Here is a 21,084-nt window from a genome sequence, read left to right on the forward strand (position 1 = left end):
TCTTGAAGGAGGCGCGGCGGGCGGCTGGTCTTGCAAGGGGGAGAGAAACGCAACCCCGGCAGCGCGCGCGTCTGACAGCCAGAAGTGGGGGATTCCTTTGTTTTCGCTTTGCACGCTTCGTTGCAGAGGAGGAAAGGTGCGCTTTGCATTTTGGCAGCGGGAGAAAGCGGGGTGTCAAATGAGAGAGGGCCGTTTTGGTTACCGATTTAGTCTGCTTTTTCAAAATTCATCAGGGTATAATTAAAAGATCTCGGCGGTAAAGGAAAGAATAATAGAATCTTGAGAGTTGGGACCCAAGGGTCATCTAGTCCAACCCCCTGAAATGCAAGAATCTCAGCTGGATTTAGCCTTCGCCATGCTCCGGCGGCAGCCCAGCGCCTTCCCTTTGGAGCTGCTTTTGAATCTCAGCAATTCTATGAATGGAATGAATGAATGAATTTTATTATTACGGTCACAGACCAGTTCCGGCTCACTTACAATATCAGGAAAATCATAAAACACAACAGGAATACATTGAATTGCAACTGGGTATAACAGAGACAATTCAGATATAGCCGCAGTTAAACATATATATTAAATCTTTATCACTAAAATGTAACCTAAAACTGTCATTTAAAACCTCAATCGTTTTGCTAATTCAGTGTCATTCCCTCACCTCAGTCTTTTCACGCCAGGCGATCTCAAACAGCCTCTCATTTATTTATTAGATTTCTACCCCAGCTTCCCCAAGGAGCTCGAGGCGACGGCATATGTGGTTTTCCCTCTACCCCGTTTTTATGCTCGCAACAGCCCTGTGAGGTAGACTGTGGCTGGCCCAAGGTGGCGAGCTTCATAAACGAGTGGGAATTCAAACCCTGGTCTCCCAGGTCCTAGCGCAGCGCTCTAGCCACTACACCACATTGCCTCTCGGATACAATCTGTTGCTGAAAATGTACCGTATTTTACTGAAATGTTCTCCCTTTCGTTTTCTTTCCCCTCCTTGTCCCCCCCCCCCACGTGCGGAAGGACTTTGCATAGAATGCCAACAAGGAATCAGTCCCTATTGCCCCTCCCTTCTAGGACAAAGAAATGGGGCGCGGTGGAACCATTTCAGGTAGGAAGTTACCAGGTAACAGCTGGAAGATTTGTTTATTTCTTTACTTAATTAGCTTCACAAAATTTATATGCCTGTGGGTAAAAGCCTCAACGCCTAGGGCTTGCCGATTGAAAGGTCGGTGGTTCGAATCCCTGCGGTGGGGTGCGCTCCCGTTGTTCGGTCCCAGCGCCTGCAAACCTAGCAGTTCGAAAGCACTCCCGGGTGCAAGTAGATAAATAGGGACCGCTTACTGGCGGGAAGGTAAACGGCGTTTCCGTGTGCTGCACTGGTTCGCCAGATGCAGCTTTGTCACGCTGGCCACGTGACCCGGAAGTGTCTGCAGACAGCGCTGGCCCCCGGCCTCTTGAGTGAGATGGGCACACAACCCTAGAGTCTGTCAAGACTGGCCCGTACGGGCAGGGGTACCTTTACCTTTACAATTGTAATAAAACCTCAAAATGTTTTACAAAAAGAATAAAGCAATAAAATTATCAGTAAAAAAAGTCAAAAACTGTTTAAAACATTCAAAAAGTAATAAAAATCAATTATACGGCAAAAAACAGATTAAAACACGTGTCAAGCATTCTACATGTGTGGATAGGCTTCCCTAAACAAAAAATATTTTATAGTACAGTACACTGATTATTGCTTTCATTTTATGGATCAATGGTCTCGTTAGATAGTAAAATTCATGTTAAATTGCTGTTTTAGGGGTTGTTTTTAAAAGTCTGGGACGGATTTATCCCTTTTGCATTACTTTCTATTGGAAAGCGTGCTTTGGTTTTGGAACGCTTTGGTTTTGGAACGGACTTCCAGAATGGATTAAGTTTGAGAACCAAGGTAACACTGTATGTTCTTGTCTCACATCTCAGGGTTCAACAAATGCTAGAAACTTGCTCTTTGCCTCACAACGAAAGTTGAGAATCAGGGAGTTGAGGTTTCGCTGCAGCATGTGGGGGACAAACCTGCCTTCTTCCCCCTACCCCACCCCCTTTTGGATGCCCGTGGATATAAACCATTTGATTCTGCATTCTGGGGCTTGTCCTTGGATTCTCTCCTCTGTGGGATGCATGAGAATGTTCCTAGGCAAAATGGTTGTGTCTCTCAATCGAGGGTTCTTTTATTTTCCCTGGGGAGAGGGTCACTGTCACCTCCTGAGAGACTGAAGGACGGGCTCCTTGTTCTCACAGAGGCCAGTGACCTTTGAGGATGTGGCCGTGTATTTCACGGAGGTCCAGGGGGCTCTGCTGGACTGCAGACAAAGACAGCTGTACAAGGACGTAATGTTGGAGAACTACAAGAACGTTGCCTCGCTGGGTAAGAACGTTTCTTCCTCAACTGCCTAGGACCCTCATACCTACGGGACCGCCTTTCCCGGTATGCCCCACGGAGAGCCTCAAGGTCCATAAATAGCAACACCCTAGTGGTCCCGGGCCCTAAGGAAGTTAGATTGGCTTCAACCAGAGCCAGGGCCTTTTCATCACTGGCTCCGGCCTGGTGGAACGCTCTGCCTCATGAGACCAGGGCCCTGCAGGATCTGATTTCTTTCCGCAGGGCCTGTAAGACAGAGTTGTTCCGCCTGGCCTTTGGCTTGGTGCCAATTTGATTCCCTCCCCCTCTTTCTTTTTTCTTTTTCATTTTTCCTCCTGCGATGAGGCTGCATTTTAATATTTTAATGTTTCAATATTTTAATTGTTGTATTTTAATCTTGTTTTTAAGTTGTATTCATTCAACTTGTTTTTAGTATTGCTTGTTAGCTGCCCTGAGCCCGGCCTTGGCTGGGGAGGGTGGGGTATAAATAAAAAATATTATTATTATTATTATTATTATTATTATTATTAACTGGAGTGAGAACCATTGGATGCTCAAGGGTCCTGCTATGCTTCCCCCCACCCCACCCTAAGTCCCTTGTGTTTTCAGAAATATTGAAATCATAATAATCAAAAACGGAGTAGCAGGAACCAGCCAGCCACCTGAGCTACCTCTTTATTAGATGTGCTGAGCATCAGGCCTAGTGAGCGCAGCAGGTCATTCCTCGTGGTCTTGCCCCATGAATCAGTTTGGTGAGATTGAAAGTCCCCACCTCCCCACAGTCTTTAAGTTCCTTCCTCTCCAGGGTTACCCCCAAGCAATCTGAGACTGCGCCTGCATGAAGCCAACCTCTCCTCTGCCCTCTTCACGCCTCTACTGGTTCTGGGAGACCAGGGGAACGGGGAGCTTGTCTCAGCAGGAGGGAGAGACCCCCTGGCTTCTTCACCAACCTGACTCCTCTCTGCCTCTTGGCCTTTCTCCTCTCCTGCTTCCACTTCGGCTCCTGAACTTGTCTCTGCCACACTCTCCCAGTTCACTAAGCCCTGTTACACCTAGCTCCTCCTCCCAGTCTTCTCCCTCTGACCGCTCATCATCGTCCTGCCACCACTTTCTGGGCCCTGAGCTTTATTCCCTTAGGGGTTCCCCAGCTGGTTCCTCTGTGTCAAACCACTCCATGACACGGAACTATGAAAATATTGGTGAAGCGATCTTAAGATCGTCCTTCCGCAGAGCATCTTTTGGGCTATGTCAGCTAAACCAGTAAAGGGGGGGACCTGGAGAAGGGACTTGGAAGTACCAATTGCCTGCTGGCAGTCTTGTTTGCCTTTTATTTGTCTTTCCTTAAAAGGATTTCCAGTCTCCAAGCCTGACCTCATTGTCCAGCTGGAACGAGGAGAAGAGCCATGGGTGCCAGACTTTTGGGGGGTCACTGGTACCCCATCAGGCCAAGGTAAAAGAAAGAGGCGTATCTTAGGTGCCTGTACATGCCTGTGCATTTTCCGCAGGGCCTGTAAGACAGAGTTGTCAATTTGATTCCCTCCCCCTCTCTTTTTTTTCCTTTCTCCACCTGGGATGAGGCTGCATTTGAATTTTTTAATGTTGTATTTTAATCTTTTTTTAAAGTTGTATTCATTCAACATGTTTTTATTATTGGTTGTTAGCTGCCCTGAGCCCGGCCTTGGTTTAAATAAAAGTTGTTGTTGTTATTGTTATTATTGTTGTTGTTGTTGTTATTGGCAAACCATCTGCAAGCACATAATTATGAACTGCCTGAAAGCATCTTTTTTATAAAAATAATAATCTAAGTATGATATTAAAATATTTGAATATGAGGGGCTGCCAGCCCTGCTTGCTTCACTGATCAATTCCACCAACCCCTTTGCCAAGTGCCCTTCGCCCACACCTGACCTATGCCCTCCAACGAAAATAGGGACGTCTCATTCCATAATGATAATTTTACTATTTATATCCTCACACATCTTACTGGGTTGCCCCAGCCACTCTGGGCGGCTTCCAACATATATACTGTAAAAACGTAGTAAAACATTAAACATTAAACAAAACTTCCCTATACAGTCATACCTCATGTTACGTTTGCTTCATGTTATATTCTTTTAGGTTACGTCCTGTGGCAACCCGGAAGTACTGGAAAGGGTTACTTCTGGGTTTTGCCCCTCGCGCATGTGCAGACGTGCAAAATGACGTCATGCGCAGAAGCAGCGAATCGCAACCCGCAAGTGCGCAGATGCGCTGCTGTAGGTTGCGCTCCTTTCATGTTGCGAACGGGCCTCCAGAACGGATCCTGTTCTCAACCGGAGGTACCACTGTACAGGGCTGCCTTCAGATGGCTTGGAGGCCAGCTAACTCCATACCCTCCCAACATTTCTCCGATTAAAATAGGGACGTCCTAAGGAAAAGCGGGACATTCTGAGATCAAATCAGAAACCGGGACGGCTTCTGTAAATCCGGGGCTGTCCCTGGAAAATAGGGGCCCTTGAGGATGTGCTGACCAAACCCCTCTCCCTTTATGCCTCACCTACACCTTGACCAATCCCCTCACAACTCGCCCTAAGCCCCTCTCCTCCCCTTACAGTTCACCCCAAACTTCACTCACTTTTATAGCAAGGGGAGGCGGCTTCACAGAGCAGCTTGTTAAACCACGAGGGGAGGCGAAGAAAATCCCCTGGGAACTTCACAACTGTTCATGCTTCTACCAGCACGCATCTTAATATACTTGCCACATGGAGGTGGGCGGGGTGTGCGCACACACCTGTGTGCATATATGTGTGTTTGGGTGAGTGTGTATACTCTTTTCTGTGCTCACAGGAGTGAACCCTGCCCGTATTTTATTTTCCCTGAGCAGGTAACTCTACAAGAAAGGAACCTTGCTCAGAGCTTGGGGGACATTTTACGAAAACATCACGTCTCCCTAGACCTCAGGGAGTCCACAAAGGGGAGAAACCATTGGTCTGCAAGACAGCTTTCCCTCGCAATTCGCAGCTTGTGGGGCATCTGAAGATCCACACAGGAGAGAAGCCGTTTCAGTGCGGGAAATGCTTTACTCAGAAACGGACCCTTATGCTGCACCAGAGAATCCACACAGGAGGGAAATCTTGTCAGTGTTTAGAGTGTGGGAAATGCTTTGCTAATCAAACGGACCTTGTGAGCCACCGTAGAATCCACACAGGAGAGAAGTCCTTCCAGGGCTTGGAGGGTGGGAAAGGCTTTATCCAGCGGTCCCATCTTGACAGTTTTCAGAGAATCCACACGGGAGAGAAACCCTTTAAATGCCCAGAGTGCGGGAAATGCTTCGCTCAAAAAACAAACCTCCTTCTACACCAAAGCACGCACACGGGAAACAAACCTTTTCCGTGCCTAGACTGTGGGAGACGTTTTGCTCATCCGTTGCACCTTGATAGTCATCGGAGAATCCACACAGGAAGGAAAAGCTTCAAGTGCCTGGAGTGTAGGAAATGCTTTGCTCACCGAAAAAGCCTTGCGTTACACCAGAGTGTGCATACAGGAGAAAAATCCTTTCAGTGCCTGAAGTGTGGCAAGGCCTTTGCTTATCGCTCGGCCCTTACGAGACACCAGAGAATCCACACCGGAGAAAAACCCTTCCGGTGCTTGGAGTGTAGGAAGTGCTTTGCTCGACAGACGAGCCTCACTCTCCACCAGAGAGTGCACGCAGGAGAAAAACCCTTTCAGTGCACCAAATGTAGGAAATGCTTTGCTCGCCCAACAGACCTCGGGCTGCACCAGAAAGTGCATGCAGGAGAAAAACCCTTTCCGTGCCTGTTGTGTGGGAAGTGCTTTGCTTATCAGTCAGTTCTTAGCAGACATCAGAGAAGCCACACGGGAGAGAAACCCTTCCGGTGCTTGGAGTGCGGGAAAGGCTTCGCCCGACAAGCAAACCTTGTGGATCACAAACGGGTCCACACAGGGGAGAAACCTTTCCGGTGCTTGGAGTGCGAGAGATGCTTTGCTCGACAGACAAACCTTGCAAGACACCAGAGAATCCACATGGGAGATAAACCCTTTCAAGAGTTGGAGTGTGGGAAATGCTTTGCTCAACAGGCAAAGCTTGTGGATCCCCAGAGAGCACGTGTCGGAGAGAGACCTTTCCAGTGCCCAGAGTGTGGGAAAATCTTTGCGTATCTTTCAGTCCTTATGAGACACCAGAGAGTCCACACAGGAGAGAAACCCTTTAAATGTATCAAGTGCGGGAAATGCTTTGCTCGGCGGACAAACCTTGCAGATCACCAGAGAATCCACACAGGAGAGAAACCTTTTCAATGCTTGGAGTGTGGGAAATGCTTTGCTCGACAAACTAACCTTGCCAGACACCAGAGAACCCACAGAGGTGAGAACTTATTAATCCTCAGTATTTGGTAAATGTCTTACTGCGTACCCAAATGTTTCAAAAACATGGAGTGGATGTGTGAGAGAAAAATCTATTCTTGGTTTGAGGTACTTGAGACACTCCACAATACCTGAAGCTGTCTCATAATGAAATCAGACCATTAGTGCAGCTAGCTCAGCATGATCTACTCTGACAGTGGATCTCCAGAGGCTCAGGTAGAGACTCTTTCCTGGGCCCTCTTACCTGAGATCCTTTATTGGGCTGTTCCTGCAAACATTCTCCTATACCACCCAGTTAAGGATGATGGAACTACAAAGGCAATGGTAGGCCTAAGCTATTTTTGGATGACGTTCCCCAAGGAATTCTGGGAGCTGTAGTTTGTTAAGGGTGTTGAGCGTTGTTAGGAGGCTCCTCTATTCCCCTCTCGGCTACAATTCCCAGAGTTCCCTGTGAAGAGGGACTGACTGTTAAACCACTCTGAGAATTGTAGCTCTGTGAGGGGAATTGGGGGTCCGGAGGTCCTTCTCAATGTTCAATGTTCTGAGGGTGTTTAGCATGCACAGGACACCAGGATGTTGTGGGTTGTTGCACGTGCGACGCTAGAACATCTTGGCAGGTCTTCTTAATCATTAACAGAAGTTGGTGCCTCTGGGCTGCAGCAACCCAGTCAGATGGGTGGGATACAAATATTATAACAACAACAACCAGCACCTTGAACAATAGATGCCAGCAATTGACATCTAGTGACAGAGGTTTCGTTTCTTTCTCCCTTGTTTTGATTTCAGTAATTTGCAATCTGTTTCTCATTGCAGCCCATGACTCAAGGAAGAAGCACTCCAGCGCTAAGCATGAAAAGCCGTTTGCTAGGAGCTAAGCCTGGCAAGGCCTCATGGGAGCCACATGGGAAAGAGAGCCCTGGGACTGACATGTGTGTGACAAAAGGCTGGGCCTTCTTCATAAATAGAGAATCCACGCAAAAGGGAAAGCCCTACAAGAGGCACAAGTGTTGCAGAAGACTACAGCTGGAGAAGTTCCTTCTGAGATTACAAAACCCAAGGCTGAGAAGAAGTTTGCATTGTTCCTTAGATACAGCAGGTGTATGTTATTATAGTCTTAAGAGTGTTAAAGGTGTTTTGGTGGACTTCCTTAAGCTACGCTGTTATACATCGCCTTGGTAACTTCTGGTTTTAATAGTGATATATAAACGATTTTAATAAATTAGGGCTGGCATTTGTCTGGATTTTCCTGGACATTACTGGGATTTCCAAGGCGGAATTGAAGCTCAACAATTTGGGGTGTCCTCGTTTTTTTACTTTTTGAAATATGGCAACCCTAAATAAATCCATCGTGCTCTCAGTGTATTGTGTGAAGATGGCTTTGTGAGGGTAATTGAAGTTGCCCATAACTGCAACACTGGGTGCCACATGAATTTCATTTTGCTCAGGGCAACAACAACATGTCCTCCTAGCAGTGCAGCAATAAAATTTCTAGTACATTTGCAAAGCTAAGCAAGGTCTGGTATGGTTTCAAACTGAATGAAGGATTTTGTGTTGAGGTGGGGGGTTTTTTTGCGTTGCAAAAGTCCCTTCAGAATCTGTGATTCTATAAATTATGTTTGGAACCGTAAATGAACTTCATTAAACATTTTTGTTGTTATTGTTAATTTGAACCCTGGCTTTGACTGATCTTTTACCTAGCCTGCGGATTGATTCTTTCCCTTTGGATCACACAACAAACTTTTAGGGCAGGGATGGTGTCCCTGGTTGGCTACCAGTTGTTCTTGCAATCCCATCAGCCCCAATCAGCATGGTCAATGGCGAGGGATGACAGGAACATTCATTCATTTATTTAAACAACTTCTGTTCCGCTTATTTATCATAATCTCTAAGAGGTTTAAAAGTAAAGTCCAGTCATGAACGACTCTGCGGTTGCGGCGCTCATAGAATCATAGAATCATGGAATTATAGAGTTGGAATAGACCACAAGGGCCATCGAGTCCAACCCCCTGCCAAGCAGGAAACACCATCAGAGCACTCCTGACATATGGTTGTCAAGCCTCTGCTTAAAGACCTCCAAAGAAGGAGACTCCACCACACTCCTTGGCAGCAAATTCCACTGTTGAACAGCTCTTACTGTCAGGAAGTTCTTCCTAATGTTTAGGTGGAATCTTCTTTCTTGTAGTTTGGATCCATTGCTCCGTGTCCGCTTCTCTGGAGCAGCAGAAAACAACCTTTCTCCCTCCTCTATGTGACATCCTTTTATATATTTGAACATGGCTATCATATCACCCCTTAACCTCCTCTTCTCCAGGCTAAACATGCCCAGCTCCCTTAGCCGTTCCTCATAAGGCATCGTTTCCAGGCATTTGACCATTTTGGTTGCCCTCCTCTGGACACGTTCCAGTTTGTCAGTGTCCTTCTTGAACTGTGGTGCCCAGAACTGGTCACAGTACTCCAGGTGAGGTCTGACCAGAGCAGAATACAGTGGCACTATTACTTCCCTTGATCTAGATGCTATACTCCTATTGATGCAGCCCAGAATTGCATTGGCTTTTTTAGCTGCCGCGTCACACGGTTGGCTCATGTCAACATCTCGCTTTACTGGCTGAGGGAGCCAACGTTTGTCCGCAGACAGTTTTTCCGGGTCATGTGGCCAGCATGACTAAGCCGCTTCTGGCGAAATCAGAGCAGCACATGGAAACACTGTTTACCTTCCCGCCAGAGTGGTACCTATTTATCTACTTGCACTTTGACGTGCTTTCGAACTGCTAGGTTGGCAGGAGCAGGGACCGAGCAGTGGGAGCTTACCCCGTCATGGGGATTCGAACCGCTAACCTTCCGATCGGCAAGTCCTAGGCTCTGTGGTTAACAGCACAGCGCCACCTGCATCTCTAAGAGGTTTACCTAACCACAAATATAAAAATCAGTTAAAACTTTAAAACCAGACATAAGTTAAAATACCTGCTGGAATAAAAAATAAAATAAAAAGTCCTCAATAGGCACCAGAAGGTCAACAGAGTTGTGTCCACACATTTAATTCAGATCTAAATTAACAGGAAGGGTGTTTCATAAAATTGAGCTCACAATCCTGAGCGCATGGCTTCTGTGAGCATCCAAAAACCTCAATGAGCAGGTAAGGGAGCAGATACTTGACCCAAATTGATAAGGGCCTTGTAGATCAATAGAAGAACTTCGAACCTGGCTCGGCAGCATGTTGGTGGTCATTGCGGACTTCTGAATGTCAGAGTGATGTGCCAGCAAGACTCTACCTCCATCAACGGTCTATCCACAGTGCTTTCCACCAGTGACACCTCCTAACCAGGCACAAAAGTAGCCCCACACAGCAGACACTGCAAGAATTGAATACCAAGGTTACTAGCCGACCCTCCAAGTGTCCCTATTTTCCAAGGGCATCCTTGATTTTGAGAAGCCATAATGGTTTTTGATTTGATCCCAGAATGTCCAATTTTTCCTTAGGTTGTCCCTGTTTTCATTGGAGAAATGTTGGAGGGTATGGGGCTATCTGACCCCGAGCCATCTGAAGGCAGCCCTGTACAGAGAAGGTTTTTTAAAAAAATGTTTAATGTTTTATTATGTTTTTTATATACGTTGGAAGCTGCCCAGAGTGGCTGGAGCAACACGGTAAGATGTGTGGGGTATAAATAGTAAAATTATCATTTATGGAATGGAACGGCCTCATTTTCATCGGAGAAATGTTGGAGGGTTTGTACTAGCTCTTGGTCCTAGCAAGACCTGGAAGGCTAAAGGTTCCCCATCCCTGTCTTAAGGAGAGGTAAACCACAGGTATGGCTCCTTTCCTGTGAGAAACCAGGTGACTTCCTAATAGTACTTCCCTCCTCAGTTTCATTCCTGCAGTTCCGAGTTGCCTCCTGCTTGAGAGTCTGGGAGCATAAGGAGGTGGTAGTGATTCTACTTTTCAGTCAGAATATGGTTATTCACCTTGGTATTTGATGGTCAAAAGATAATGTGCTTGGCAACCTTGAAATTATTCGTTATGAGGGCATGCAGGTTTTTTTTAATCTTAATGTGTCCAGGTTTTCAAATTTTTTTAAAAAATGTTTAAAATACACTTTGTATATACCGTATTTTTCCATGTATAAGACGCCCCCATATAGAAGATGCCCCCTATTTTTGGGGACTCAAAATTAAGAAAATGCACTATGCGCTATCCATGTATAAGAGAACCCCTAATTTAAAATTCAAAAATTTAGGAAAAAATATAGTCTTATATAGTGGTACCTCTGGATGCGAATGGGATCCGTTCCGGAGCCCCGTTCGCATCATGAGCAAAATGCAACTTGCATCTGTGTGTGCGCGGGTCGCGATTCGCCATGTCTGCACATGCATGTGACGTCATTCTGAGCGTGTGTGCATGCGTGAGCGGCAAAACCCAGAAGGAACTTGTTCCGTTACTTCCGGGTCATCGTGGGACGCATCCTGAAAAGATTTAATCTAAAGCATCTTTAACCCGAGGTATGACTGTACACGAAAAAATACGGTAATTTTTTAAAAAAGTTTTGGTGTTTGCTGCCCTGGGCTTCTTTGGGAGGAAGGGCAGAATAGATATTTAAGAAAATAAATAACAGATATGCACCCAGCTGGTTCTTTTTCACCAAACAGATGAGAGGTTTGTATTCTGCAAGATATAAAAATATCTATTATGCTACACTGAAATGTTAAAATGTTCCTTTGATTGTCCTTGAATTTTGCCACCACCTTTGCCAACCTCTCCTGCCATCCTCTCTTTGAGAACCTCTGCTCCAAAGGCGTCCCAACCTTGCTATCCCAAGGACTCACTGTCGACGCCTCTCACAGCGCACAGTCCACTGCTGGCATTTCTGGGGCACACGCAAGTGTTTAGCATTATAGACTCATAATCCTATTCCTTTTTACAAAAACACCCCTGAATAAGCATAAACACAGAACTCCCGTGGACTGTGGCATTCTGGTTCGTAGCATATACGGTATATGGGCAAGTTAACATAACAAGAGCTGAGAAGAGTGAGGAGGTTCCGAAGCAGCGACGATGGAGCGGGGTGGGCAAGTGGCGGAAGCAGCTCCAGCGTGGTGACGCCCGAGGGGCTGTGGGGCTGGATCTGGGGCGCCTACCGCTTTGCCACAGATGGCAGTGACTTTCACAGGAACATCATAGTTAACCTGGGTCTCTTTGCAGTGGGAGTTTGGGTAGCTAGAAAATTAACAGACATCGATTTGATGGCACCACAGCCTCCTACATAGCAGAAACGATGTGAATGAAGTAGATCTGTGTGAAGTCTGAGTTTCCCTCTTGCTTTATGACCAAATGAATTGGTTCATCACTGCGTTGATTTTCATGGGATGTTATCTGCAATGCAGCTTCTATTAAATCAATTGGAGGCATCAGCATCGTGAGTGAAGGACTAGAGAAAACACAGAGGCTACAATTTACCTGAACATTTCTTTTCATCATGTTCACTTTACTTGCTTGGGAGCACTATTGAGTCCAATTAATGTACAGTGGTACCTCGGGTTAAGTACTTAATTCGTTCCGGAGGTCCGTACTTAACCTGAAACTGTTCTTAACCTGAAGCACCACTTTAGCTAGTGGGGCCTCCTGCTGCCACCGCGCCGCCAGAGCCCGATTTCTGTTCTTATCCTGAAGCAAAGTTCTTAACCTGAAGCACTATTTCTGGGTTAGCAGAGTGTGTAACCTGAAGTGTATGTAACCCGAGGTACCACTGTAGTACCTTCTGTTCTATTTTTGCCAGAAAATATAAGTTATTTTGCAGATGGACTCAACTTCTGTTCCAAGAGTTTAACAGATTCTGAAGTGTGAAATAAAGACATGCCAATGAAAAGAACAAAAACAAAAAAATAACAAGAGCTAGCGAGGGTCGGAAGCAAAATAATTTGCTTACTGAGAAGTGGAGCACGTTTGTTTGAAAGATGCAGCCCTTGGCGGTTTGTTGTAAAGTGCATTATTCCAGAAGGAAGGGCTGCTTTGTATTAGAATTTAACATGCTGTATCCACCGCTTAAATATAAAGAAAGCAAATGATAAGCATGGGTGAATAAAAATATATATGTGGCAATGACCAGGATGACAGTCTTTCCCAAGGCATCTCTTTTCAAAACCTCCTTCCAGCCTCCCTCATCCATGCGCTCAAACAGCCGATTGGTGAGGGCTTCGCCTTGCCCATCTTCTGGCTTGGCTTCAACCACATGATGGGAAGCGGAAAGAAAAGGAAAACCCGCCTTTGGAAGCGGGAGGAGGGGTGGAAATAGCAACCCACAAAACCCAGCACAACAATAAGGGGGAGCTGAGCGAGGCTTCTTTGCGTTCCTCCAGCCACCCGCTCCTAAAAAAAAGCTCCATTTGCGCCCTCGTTCAATCCATAAACTGCTTTGCCGGGCGCGCGCGCTCGCCGGAGCTCCCTTAATTCGGATTAGTGGCCCCCGTCTGGACGCTTTTGCAGGGCTGCTTGCCTCCCTTGGCGGGCTCCGCATTCCGAGCACGCAGCCGCGGTTCTTTCAAATGAATGCATGTGCGCACCACCTGGACGGCGGCGAGGATGGAGCCGCGTGCCGGAGATTCGTGTTAACTGATTGACGCGGGGTAGAAAGTACGTGTGATAGTCAAGAGTGTCAACGAGCTGTTGGTCGAGGAGAAGAAGAAATCTGCCCGAGAGGCTGCTGTCTGAACAGGTAAGAAGAGCGATGGAGTGGCGCCAGGTGCAATTCCCGGAGGCTGGGAGAGACACCTGCCTCAAACCTTAGAGTGCTGCTGCCAGCCCGTGTCGATTGGACCAATGATCTGATTCACTATAAGGCACATTCCTACTCTTGCATTTAAGAGATGTGTAGAGCCCAGGACTTGCCGAAGCAGTTCAAAAGCACATCAAAGTGCAAGTAGATCAATAGGTACCGCTCCAGCGTGCTCTGCTCTGGTTCGCCAGAAGCGGCTCAGTCCTGCTGGCCACATGACCCGAAGCTGTATGCCGGCTCCCTCGGCCAATAAAGCGAGATGAGCGTCGCAACCCCAGAGTCGTCCACGACTGGACCTAATGGTCAGGGGTCTCTTTGCCTTTTACCTTTAGAGCTGATAATTTTTCACAGGTGTAGCTTGCTAAAGGTGCAAGTCCCGTCCCCCACCATGTAGGTATATTAAAGGCAGATGGGCAATAAAGTTCAAAGTACCAGAAATTTATTGCAGGAGGCATGCATCAGTGTCCAGGTGCAACCTAGCTTTGTAAATAAGGCTACAAAGGTTACCTGCCTTAAAAAAACAAAAAACTGGCCTGTTATGAGGCTAACATTCTGCTTTTCTATGCCAGCTGCAATAGAAAAGGGAGTGGACCTTCCTTCATGTAAATTATGTACTGATAAGACTGTGGTGCTGGTTTGCAATTATTTTTATTAGGGTTTTTTTAAATTGGAGGGTGCGTTGAAAGAACCTTGGGGCCTGAAAAGCAACATAAATATCTGTTAAATAAAACAATACATACTGTGGCACAGTTCTAAGCCTACTCACTACAATTGAATTCGGTGGGGCTTAACGTAAAGGTAAAGGGACCCCTGACCATTAGGTCCAGTCGTGGCCGACTCTGGGGTTGCGGCGCTCATCTCGCTTTACTGGCCGAGGGAGCCGGCGTACAGCTTCTGGGTCATGTGGCCAGCATGACTAAGCCGCTTCTGGCGATCCAGAGCAGCGCGCGGAAACGCCGTTTACCTTCCCGCCGGAGCGGTACCTATTTATCTACTTGCACTTGATGTGCTTTCGAACTACTAGGTTGGCAGGAGCTGTGACCGAGCAACAGGAGCTCACCCCGTCGTGGGGATTCAAACCGCCAACCTTCTGATCGGCAAGTCCTAGGCTATGTGGTTTAACCCACAGCACCACCTGCGTCCCTTCGGTGGGGCTTACTTCCAGGTAAATGGGGTTCCTATTGCAGCCTCAGCCTCTTTACAGGATAATTATATATATATATAAAGCCTTCTACTAAAGAGATTGGAGAAGGAGAGATAGAGTTGAGGGATGGCTTCCCTTCTCTGCCAACCCACTGCCTCTCATGCTTGAAATTCCTGCTCTGGTATTAACATTAGCAAAACAACAACAACAAACCTATGGTTACGTAAAACATACTCAATAAACACACGAGACGTAACCGGCTGTACTTTTGAATAAATAAGATATATTATCCATTGTATCAAATTGTAGATTTCAACGGAAGTCTCATAAAGTTCAACGAAAAAGCAGAAGACCCGGTGGATCAGTTCATTCTCTAGTCAGTTCATGCATAAGGTCCATATATGTGTAAGTGTCTATTCCACCTGTCTGTTCATAGAGTCCAACAATCCACATGAAGGGTTGTTACAGTTCCACAGAATCCTTTTGCAGAGTCGATAAGACAAGGATTGCCGGAATATTAGCCTTGTTTCGCCATCCTATGCTTCATCAGTAGAACAGGCTCTAGGTAATGCAAATAAATACAATATCGCAATCTCACACATGTTTACAGCAAAATTGATATAAAAAACCATAAACAACTTTACATACCATATGTAATATTACAGGATAGCGGATCTTATAGCAGCTAAAAGCTTGCAAAGAGCCCCTTCTATCCATTTTCTCCACACATTAAGCTCAAATGTGCCTCAGCAGGTTGGTGATTTTAACATCAATAAAAATCAAGATGTTGATCAAGATGCTTAGTGCTGTCCCTTGTGGTTTAAATCAAGACAAAGGATTTTTTAAACATTATACAGCATGCGTTAAGCACCTTACTAATGCCAGCATGCGCTATCTGTGACTGTTCCTTGCAGATGGCTCCCTGGGCTTCTAAGACAACTTTATCAGATATATGAAGTGTCCCCCTGTCTGGTTAGGGTGCTGCATATACCCTAAATACAGAGAGAGGAAAGGAAAAACAAAACCCTGTTTTGAGTGCGGAGGTAAAGTGTTGGCTGGTGCAGTTTTAACCTGGCCAGTGAAGACTCCATGCTCAAACCCACCCAGAACATTTCCCCAAATGGACTAATACATATTATATTTTAACTTTGTTTTTCTCCATGTGGGTGATGTGACTGCCCTTCCCAGGGGAGCAAGTCAGTTTGCTGGATTCATATCCAAGAGCTGTATCGGGAGACACCATGCAGGCAGATGACGGTGGCGACGCCATCTTGTTGGGTAAGGATGCGTTTGATAGAGCCCCTGGCTTTCTTTATAATATTTGTCATCAGCTGCATGCTTGCTTGTGGTGCGTGTGGGTTTTCTGCTTGTATGTTTTTGTCCTTACGGTGTTTGCTTTTAAAACATTCAAATAGCCCGTGTAAACGAGCCCACAAAAGTTACTAGCCTGCCATTTATTTCATTTTCTGCTATCCTGTTTGGGAGATGGCGAAGAGCTCCGTCCCTCCAGACTTAAAAAGAGCGTTGCTGGGTCAGGCCAGAGGCCTTCCATTTGTCCATTATCCTGATCTCACAGTAGCCAACCAAGACCTGAATCTCTGCACTTAGCTACCGTATTTTTCGCCCTATAGGACGCACTTTTTCCCCTCCAAAAATGAAGGGGAAATGTGTGTGCATCCTATGGGGCGAATGCAGGCTTCGCGGACCTCTCCGCAAGCAGCGGGAGCGCTCCCGCTGCTTGCGGAGACCTGCCTGCATGCTGAAGCCTGCGCGCGCTGAGCTCAGCGCGTCCAGGCTTCGCGGACCTCTCCGCAAGCAGCGGGAGCGCTCCCGCTGCTGGCGGAGAGGTGCCTGCATGCTGAAGCCTGCGCGCGCTGAGCTCAGCGCGTCCAGGCTTCGCGGACCTCTCCGCAAGCAGCGGGAGCCAGCACTGGGCTCCCACGGCTTGCAGAGAGCTGCCTGTTTGGGGGCTGGGGTCGAGGGAAGCTCGAGCTTCCCCAACCCCGCGCCTGGGGGGGGGAATAATTTTTTCCCTTTATTTCCCCCCCAAAAAACTAGGTGCGCCTTATGGGACGGTGCGTCCTATAGGGCGAAAAATACGGTACATTAGTAAAGAAACACTGATTTGAATGCACTATAAACATGCAACACCAGATGGCGCCAGAGAGCAGTTAATTTGAAAATGCGATTTTCCATAGAGATATTTTTATTTTGTTATAACGATCTAATTTCTCTCACACACACAGCTTCATGCTGCATTTCTGTGCCAGGCAAAGAAGTGGGGAAAGGGGTTTCCTCTCTCTGGTTTCCTGCTTGGCTACTATCCTGGGTGCAGAGGGTCATCTAGCCCAACCCGCTGCAATGCAGGAATCTCAACTAAAACATCCATGACAGGTGTCTCCATCCAACCTCTGCTTAAAAACCTCCAAGGAAGGAGAGTCCACCACCTCCTGAGGCTGTTCCACAGTCAAACAGCTCTAAAACCAAAAAAACAGTAAAGCTGTAGCATAAAAAATTAATTCAGGGAACTCTGGCAAATAAAAGCAGGTTTTGAGGAGTCAGTTGGGGAAAATAGGCTACTGACGGTGGCTGCTTCATGTCTAGCACAGGGAAGGTCATTCCATAGTCCTGGGGTAATAGTGAAAAATGCCCATTTTTGGGTCACCGCCCTATGATATTCTGTAGGGTGCTGTGCCATAGATAAAATGCCCAGACGATTGGAGTGGCCTTGCAGGTCTAGGCCTGAAGAGGGCGGAGGAGAGGTTGGCTGCATGCAGGCGCAGTCTCTGATTGCTTGGGGAAAACTCTGGAGAGGAGGAGACTTAGCTGTGGGGAGACGGGGGGGGGGGTTCAGTCTGGGCAACAGATCCATGGGGGCAAGACCTACCAGGGATGGACTGCTGTGCTCACTAGGCCTGACACACTGCCTGGTCTGTGCAGATCACATTCTTACTAATACAGTCATACCTCTTGTTACGTTTGCTTCAGGTTAAATCTTTTCAGGTTGCGTCCCGCGGCGACCCGGAAGTACCGGAAAGGCTTACTTCCGGGTTTCGCTGCTCGCACGTGTGCAGATGCTCAAAACGATGTCATGCGCAGAAGCAGCAAATCGTGATGTGCAGTCGCGGGTTGCGTCCTGCTCATGTTGCGAACGGGGCTCCGGAACGGATCCTGTTCGCAACCAGAGGTACTACTGTAAAGAGTTAACGACGAACTTGCAGGGTGTGATTTTACTGCCCGATTGCTCCTGACACCTGACGGCCCATTTTTCTGTTCCAGGCAGCGAGGAGCGCGGAAAGATCTACCCGGGAGAGACCCCGCGCTACTGCCCCCTCTACGCCAAAAGCTTTGGCGGCACGCCGAGCCGCGAGAGGCCTGTCGCGGGTGACAAAGGCTACAAGTGCTCTGAGTGCGGGAAGGGCTTCAAGAAGCGGTCGGCCCTCCTGACTCACGACCGGACGCACACCGGGGAGAAGCCCTACGGCTGCGCCGAGTGCGGGAACAGCTTCAGCAACAAGTCCAGCCTGACGCGGCACAAGAGGAAGCACACGGGCGAGAAGCCCTTCAGCTGCCCCGACTGCGGCAAGAGGTTCAGCCAGAGCTCCAGCCTCATCCGCCACCTGAGGAACCACACGGGGCTCCGGCCCTACCGCTGCTCGGCGTGCGGCAAGAGCTTCAAGCAAAGCTCCAGTCTTCTGGTCCACAGAAGGACTCACACGGGGGAAACTCCCTATAGCTGCTCGGTCTGCGGCAAGCGCTTCTCGCAGAGCTCCAACCTGGTGAAGCACGAGAGGATCCACACCGGAGAGAAGCCCTACGGCTGCGCCGAGTGCGGCAACACCTTCAGCAACAAGTCCAGCCTCACCAGGCACAAGAGGAACCACACGGGGCAGAAGCCCTACAAGTGCCCCCAGTGCGGGAAGCGCTTCAAGCAGAGCTCGGGCCTACTCAAGCACGAGCGAGCCCATGCGAGGAATAGCCTCGCAAAACCCCCGGAGCCCAGCAAGCGCTTGGACGCCGTGAGAGCCCACGTCGGCGAGGCCTTGTGAAAAAGCCTTGCTCCGTTGAGGAAAGGTCGAAAGGCATGAAGCTCGTTGGCGCTGAAACCGTGCGAAGTCAGAAATTGTGGGGCTGCGGCCCTTCTGGAGTTCCTGGGCTGCAATGTCTGCCATCTCCGACTCTTTGGGGGTGGAAGAAGTTGGAGTTCAGCAACTTTTAGGAAAGTCATAGGTTTCCCCACGTCTAATACCGCACGTGTTTGGTTCAGGCCATGCGCAACTCTGGACCCTGACGCCTAGCTAGATACTAGTCAAAAGTCCACTGCTCTCACAGTCCGCACAAGGCTGACAAAATGGCCGCCACTGTTGACAGGCTGTGGTTGGTGTGTGTTGCAGGCCTGGCGGCAAGGTTTTCTGATGTTTAGCTCTCTTTGTACATGGGAGGATTCCCTCCTGGGAGAAAACTTTCAAAACGAGGCAACTGCTCCTTACTCAACAGAGAATTTCCCAACGAGAACCTGGAGGAGCGAGGCAGGAACCTGTTGCTGGAACGATCAGGCGATTTGAACCAGAGAATCATCAGTTTCCTGGTCCAGTAAAGGGTTTTGTTATCTTCTATGTTCTTAGAGTAGCCTTGTAAATAAAAACCACAGAAGTTACCTCAGGACTGGCCAAACCGTTAGGCAGTGTGAGGCGGCTGCCTCAGGCAACTAATTTTGGGTGTCATGAAAGTGTAGCAAATGGTTTTATGCTGTTGTCTTTTTACGCACCGTGACCTGAGAGGCTGCCATTTGTTCCACCCTAAGCAGCCCAAATGGCTCAGGCTGGACCTGATATGCCTACTTAAAAGCAAGTAGACTGCAAGTCCATGTTGGCCATGGAGGAGGGAAGTGCAATAATAAGAAACTTAGGTTTCTTCCCTCCTCCATGGTCAACATAGAAACCTAAGTTTCTTATTATTGCACCAAAGTGGACTAGCGGAGAAGGTATGAATTGCTCTGTTCCTTTCTGTGGAGCAATCTGTCCCTTCTCCAGTTTGCCTGTTTGCCTGCGTGGAATTCCTGCTCGCCTGTGGCGACCAGGTAAGCTCTTAAACACAAGGCGACATCAGATGGAGGTGATCACTGCCATGTTAAAAGTATTCTTAGTTGCCTCGGTTAGAAATGCTAGCAGACATCTTTGTTTATACACGTAAAGAATATTATTTGGTAAACAAAAAAGTCCTCCCCTGTTTATAGCAAATGGGAGACCTAAATTAACGCACACACTGGTATTTTCTTTCTATTTGTTTAAACTCATTTAAGGTGGCAGTCCTATGCACATTTAACTTTCCACCCTCGGGACTTGCTCATGAGTAAGCGTGCATCGACTCAGGCCTTTCAAGTCTATTTCTTAATCACGGTATCACACCCTTTTCAAAATTCTAGTGCTAGCCTTAATTTTTAAGCCTGAACGTTAATTTTTCTGAGTAACCTTATCACTCTGTTGTTGTATCGGATGCCTCAGTAGATAAGAGGCTTTAATTTGGGTGTGGACGTTCTGGCTTCATGTCCTGCCCATATGTAGCCTTTCTGTCTTGTCCAAGTTAGCCTCATTTAACCCATTTGGAAAATGGGAATAGCCCCCCCCCCCCCCGGAGCCTACCTCACAGGGTTGTTGTGGGGCTGAACATAAATAAAGACTGTACACCTTCACTCCTGCGAGTTTTCTTTACTTTTCCTCCAGCCCCTAGCGTGCAATAATGGCAGCAGCTTTTTAGATAAATATTGAGGTTTGCGGTCTGGTTCAAGCTACTTCTCTTTCCTCGGTCTGATCCGCTTCCCATATCCCTTGACCGAAGCAAAGCCAGAGCTCCTTGCTTGAGTTGCATACGGAGCCAAGCCTGCCCAAGCAGAGATCTGAAACTAAAAAACTGAGCAATTGCAGCTGGAAAATTGCACCCTTTTTGGAAATGCAACGCTTCTTCAGGTGCATTGCTTTTAGGCGCCCTCCTTTGCACCCAGACCAGGCACCCAGATGAGGCTGAAAATGGCCAGAATGCCCTTACTCTGCCTCTGCAAATAGCCTCCACCTCCGCTCACTTTCTCGACCCAGAAAGGCACTTAATGAGTTAAGGGAACAGAGTGCTGCAACTGTTCGCAGTCCTAGACAAGTTGTAGTGAGGGAAAAGAGGACTGCCAGCTACATTTCCCCCCTGTCACGCCCCCTCCTGGCAAAGTGGGGCAATGACAGCAGGGGGAAAAAAGCAAAATAAGAAGGATACAGTGGTACCTCAGGATAAGTACTTAATTCGTTCCAGAGATCCGTTCTTAACCTGAAACTGTTCTTAACCTGAAGCACCACTTTAGCAAATGGGGCCTCCTGCTGCTGCCGCACCGCCGGAGCACGATTTCTGTTCTCATCCTGAAGCAAAGTTCTTAACCTGAAGCA

The 21,084-nt window shown here is 47.6% G+C and overlaps 2 protein-coding genes across 4 annotated transcripts; both read left to right on the forward strand.

The window, feature by feature from the left end:
- Positions 1 to 248: 248 nt before the first annotated feature.
- On the forward strand, positions 249 to 20,348 carry LOC310670815 (uncharacterized protein). Of its 3 annotated transcripts, none has more exons than XM_083426584.1 (3): positions 249 to 1,108; positions 15,845 to 15,934; positions 17,936 to 20,348. In XM_083426584.1, the coding sequence occupies exons 1-3, from the start codon at positions 1,069 to 1,071 to the stop codon at positions 18,703 to 18,705; spliced, it is 900 nt and encodes a 299-aa protein (XP_083282710.1). In that variant the 5' UTR covers positions 249 to 1,068; the 3' UTR covers positions 18,706 to 20,348. The 3 variants fall into 3 exon arrangements, with proteins under 3 accessions (XP_083282710.1, XP_083282711.1, XP_083282712.1); XM_083426585.1 differs by having other exon boundaries at positions 249 to 1,093; XM_083426586.1 differs by lacking the exon at positions 249 to 1,108 and adding an exon at positions 12,867 to 13,452.
- LOC310670375 (uncharacterized protein) lies at positions 2,445 to 8,418 on the forward strand. The gene is made up of 3 exons (XM_083425618.1): positions 2,445 to 3,836; positions 5,250 to 6,749; positions 7,562 to 8,418. Exons 1-3 carry the CDS (start codon positions 3,632 to 3,634, stop codon positions 7,621 to 7,623), a joined length of 1,767 nt encoding a protein of 588 aa, XP_083281744.1. The 5' UTR covers positions 2,445 to 3,631; the 3' UTR covers positions 7,624 to 8,418.
- Positions 20,349 to 21,084: the final 736 nt, after the last annotated feature.

The sequence above is a fragment of the Podarcis tiliguerta genome (genome assembly GCF_965153285.1).
Source record: "Podarcis tiliguerta genome assembly, chromosome: 2".
In the NCBI taxonomy this organism is placed as follows: Eukaryota; Metazoa; Chordata; class Lepidosauria; order Squamata; family Lacertidae; genus Podarcis; species Podarcis tiliguerta.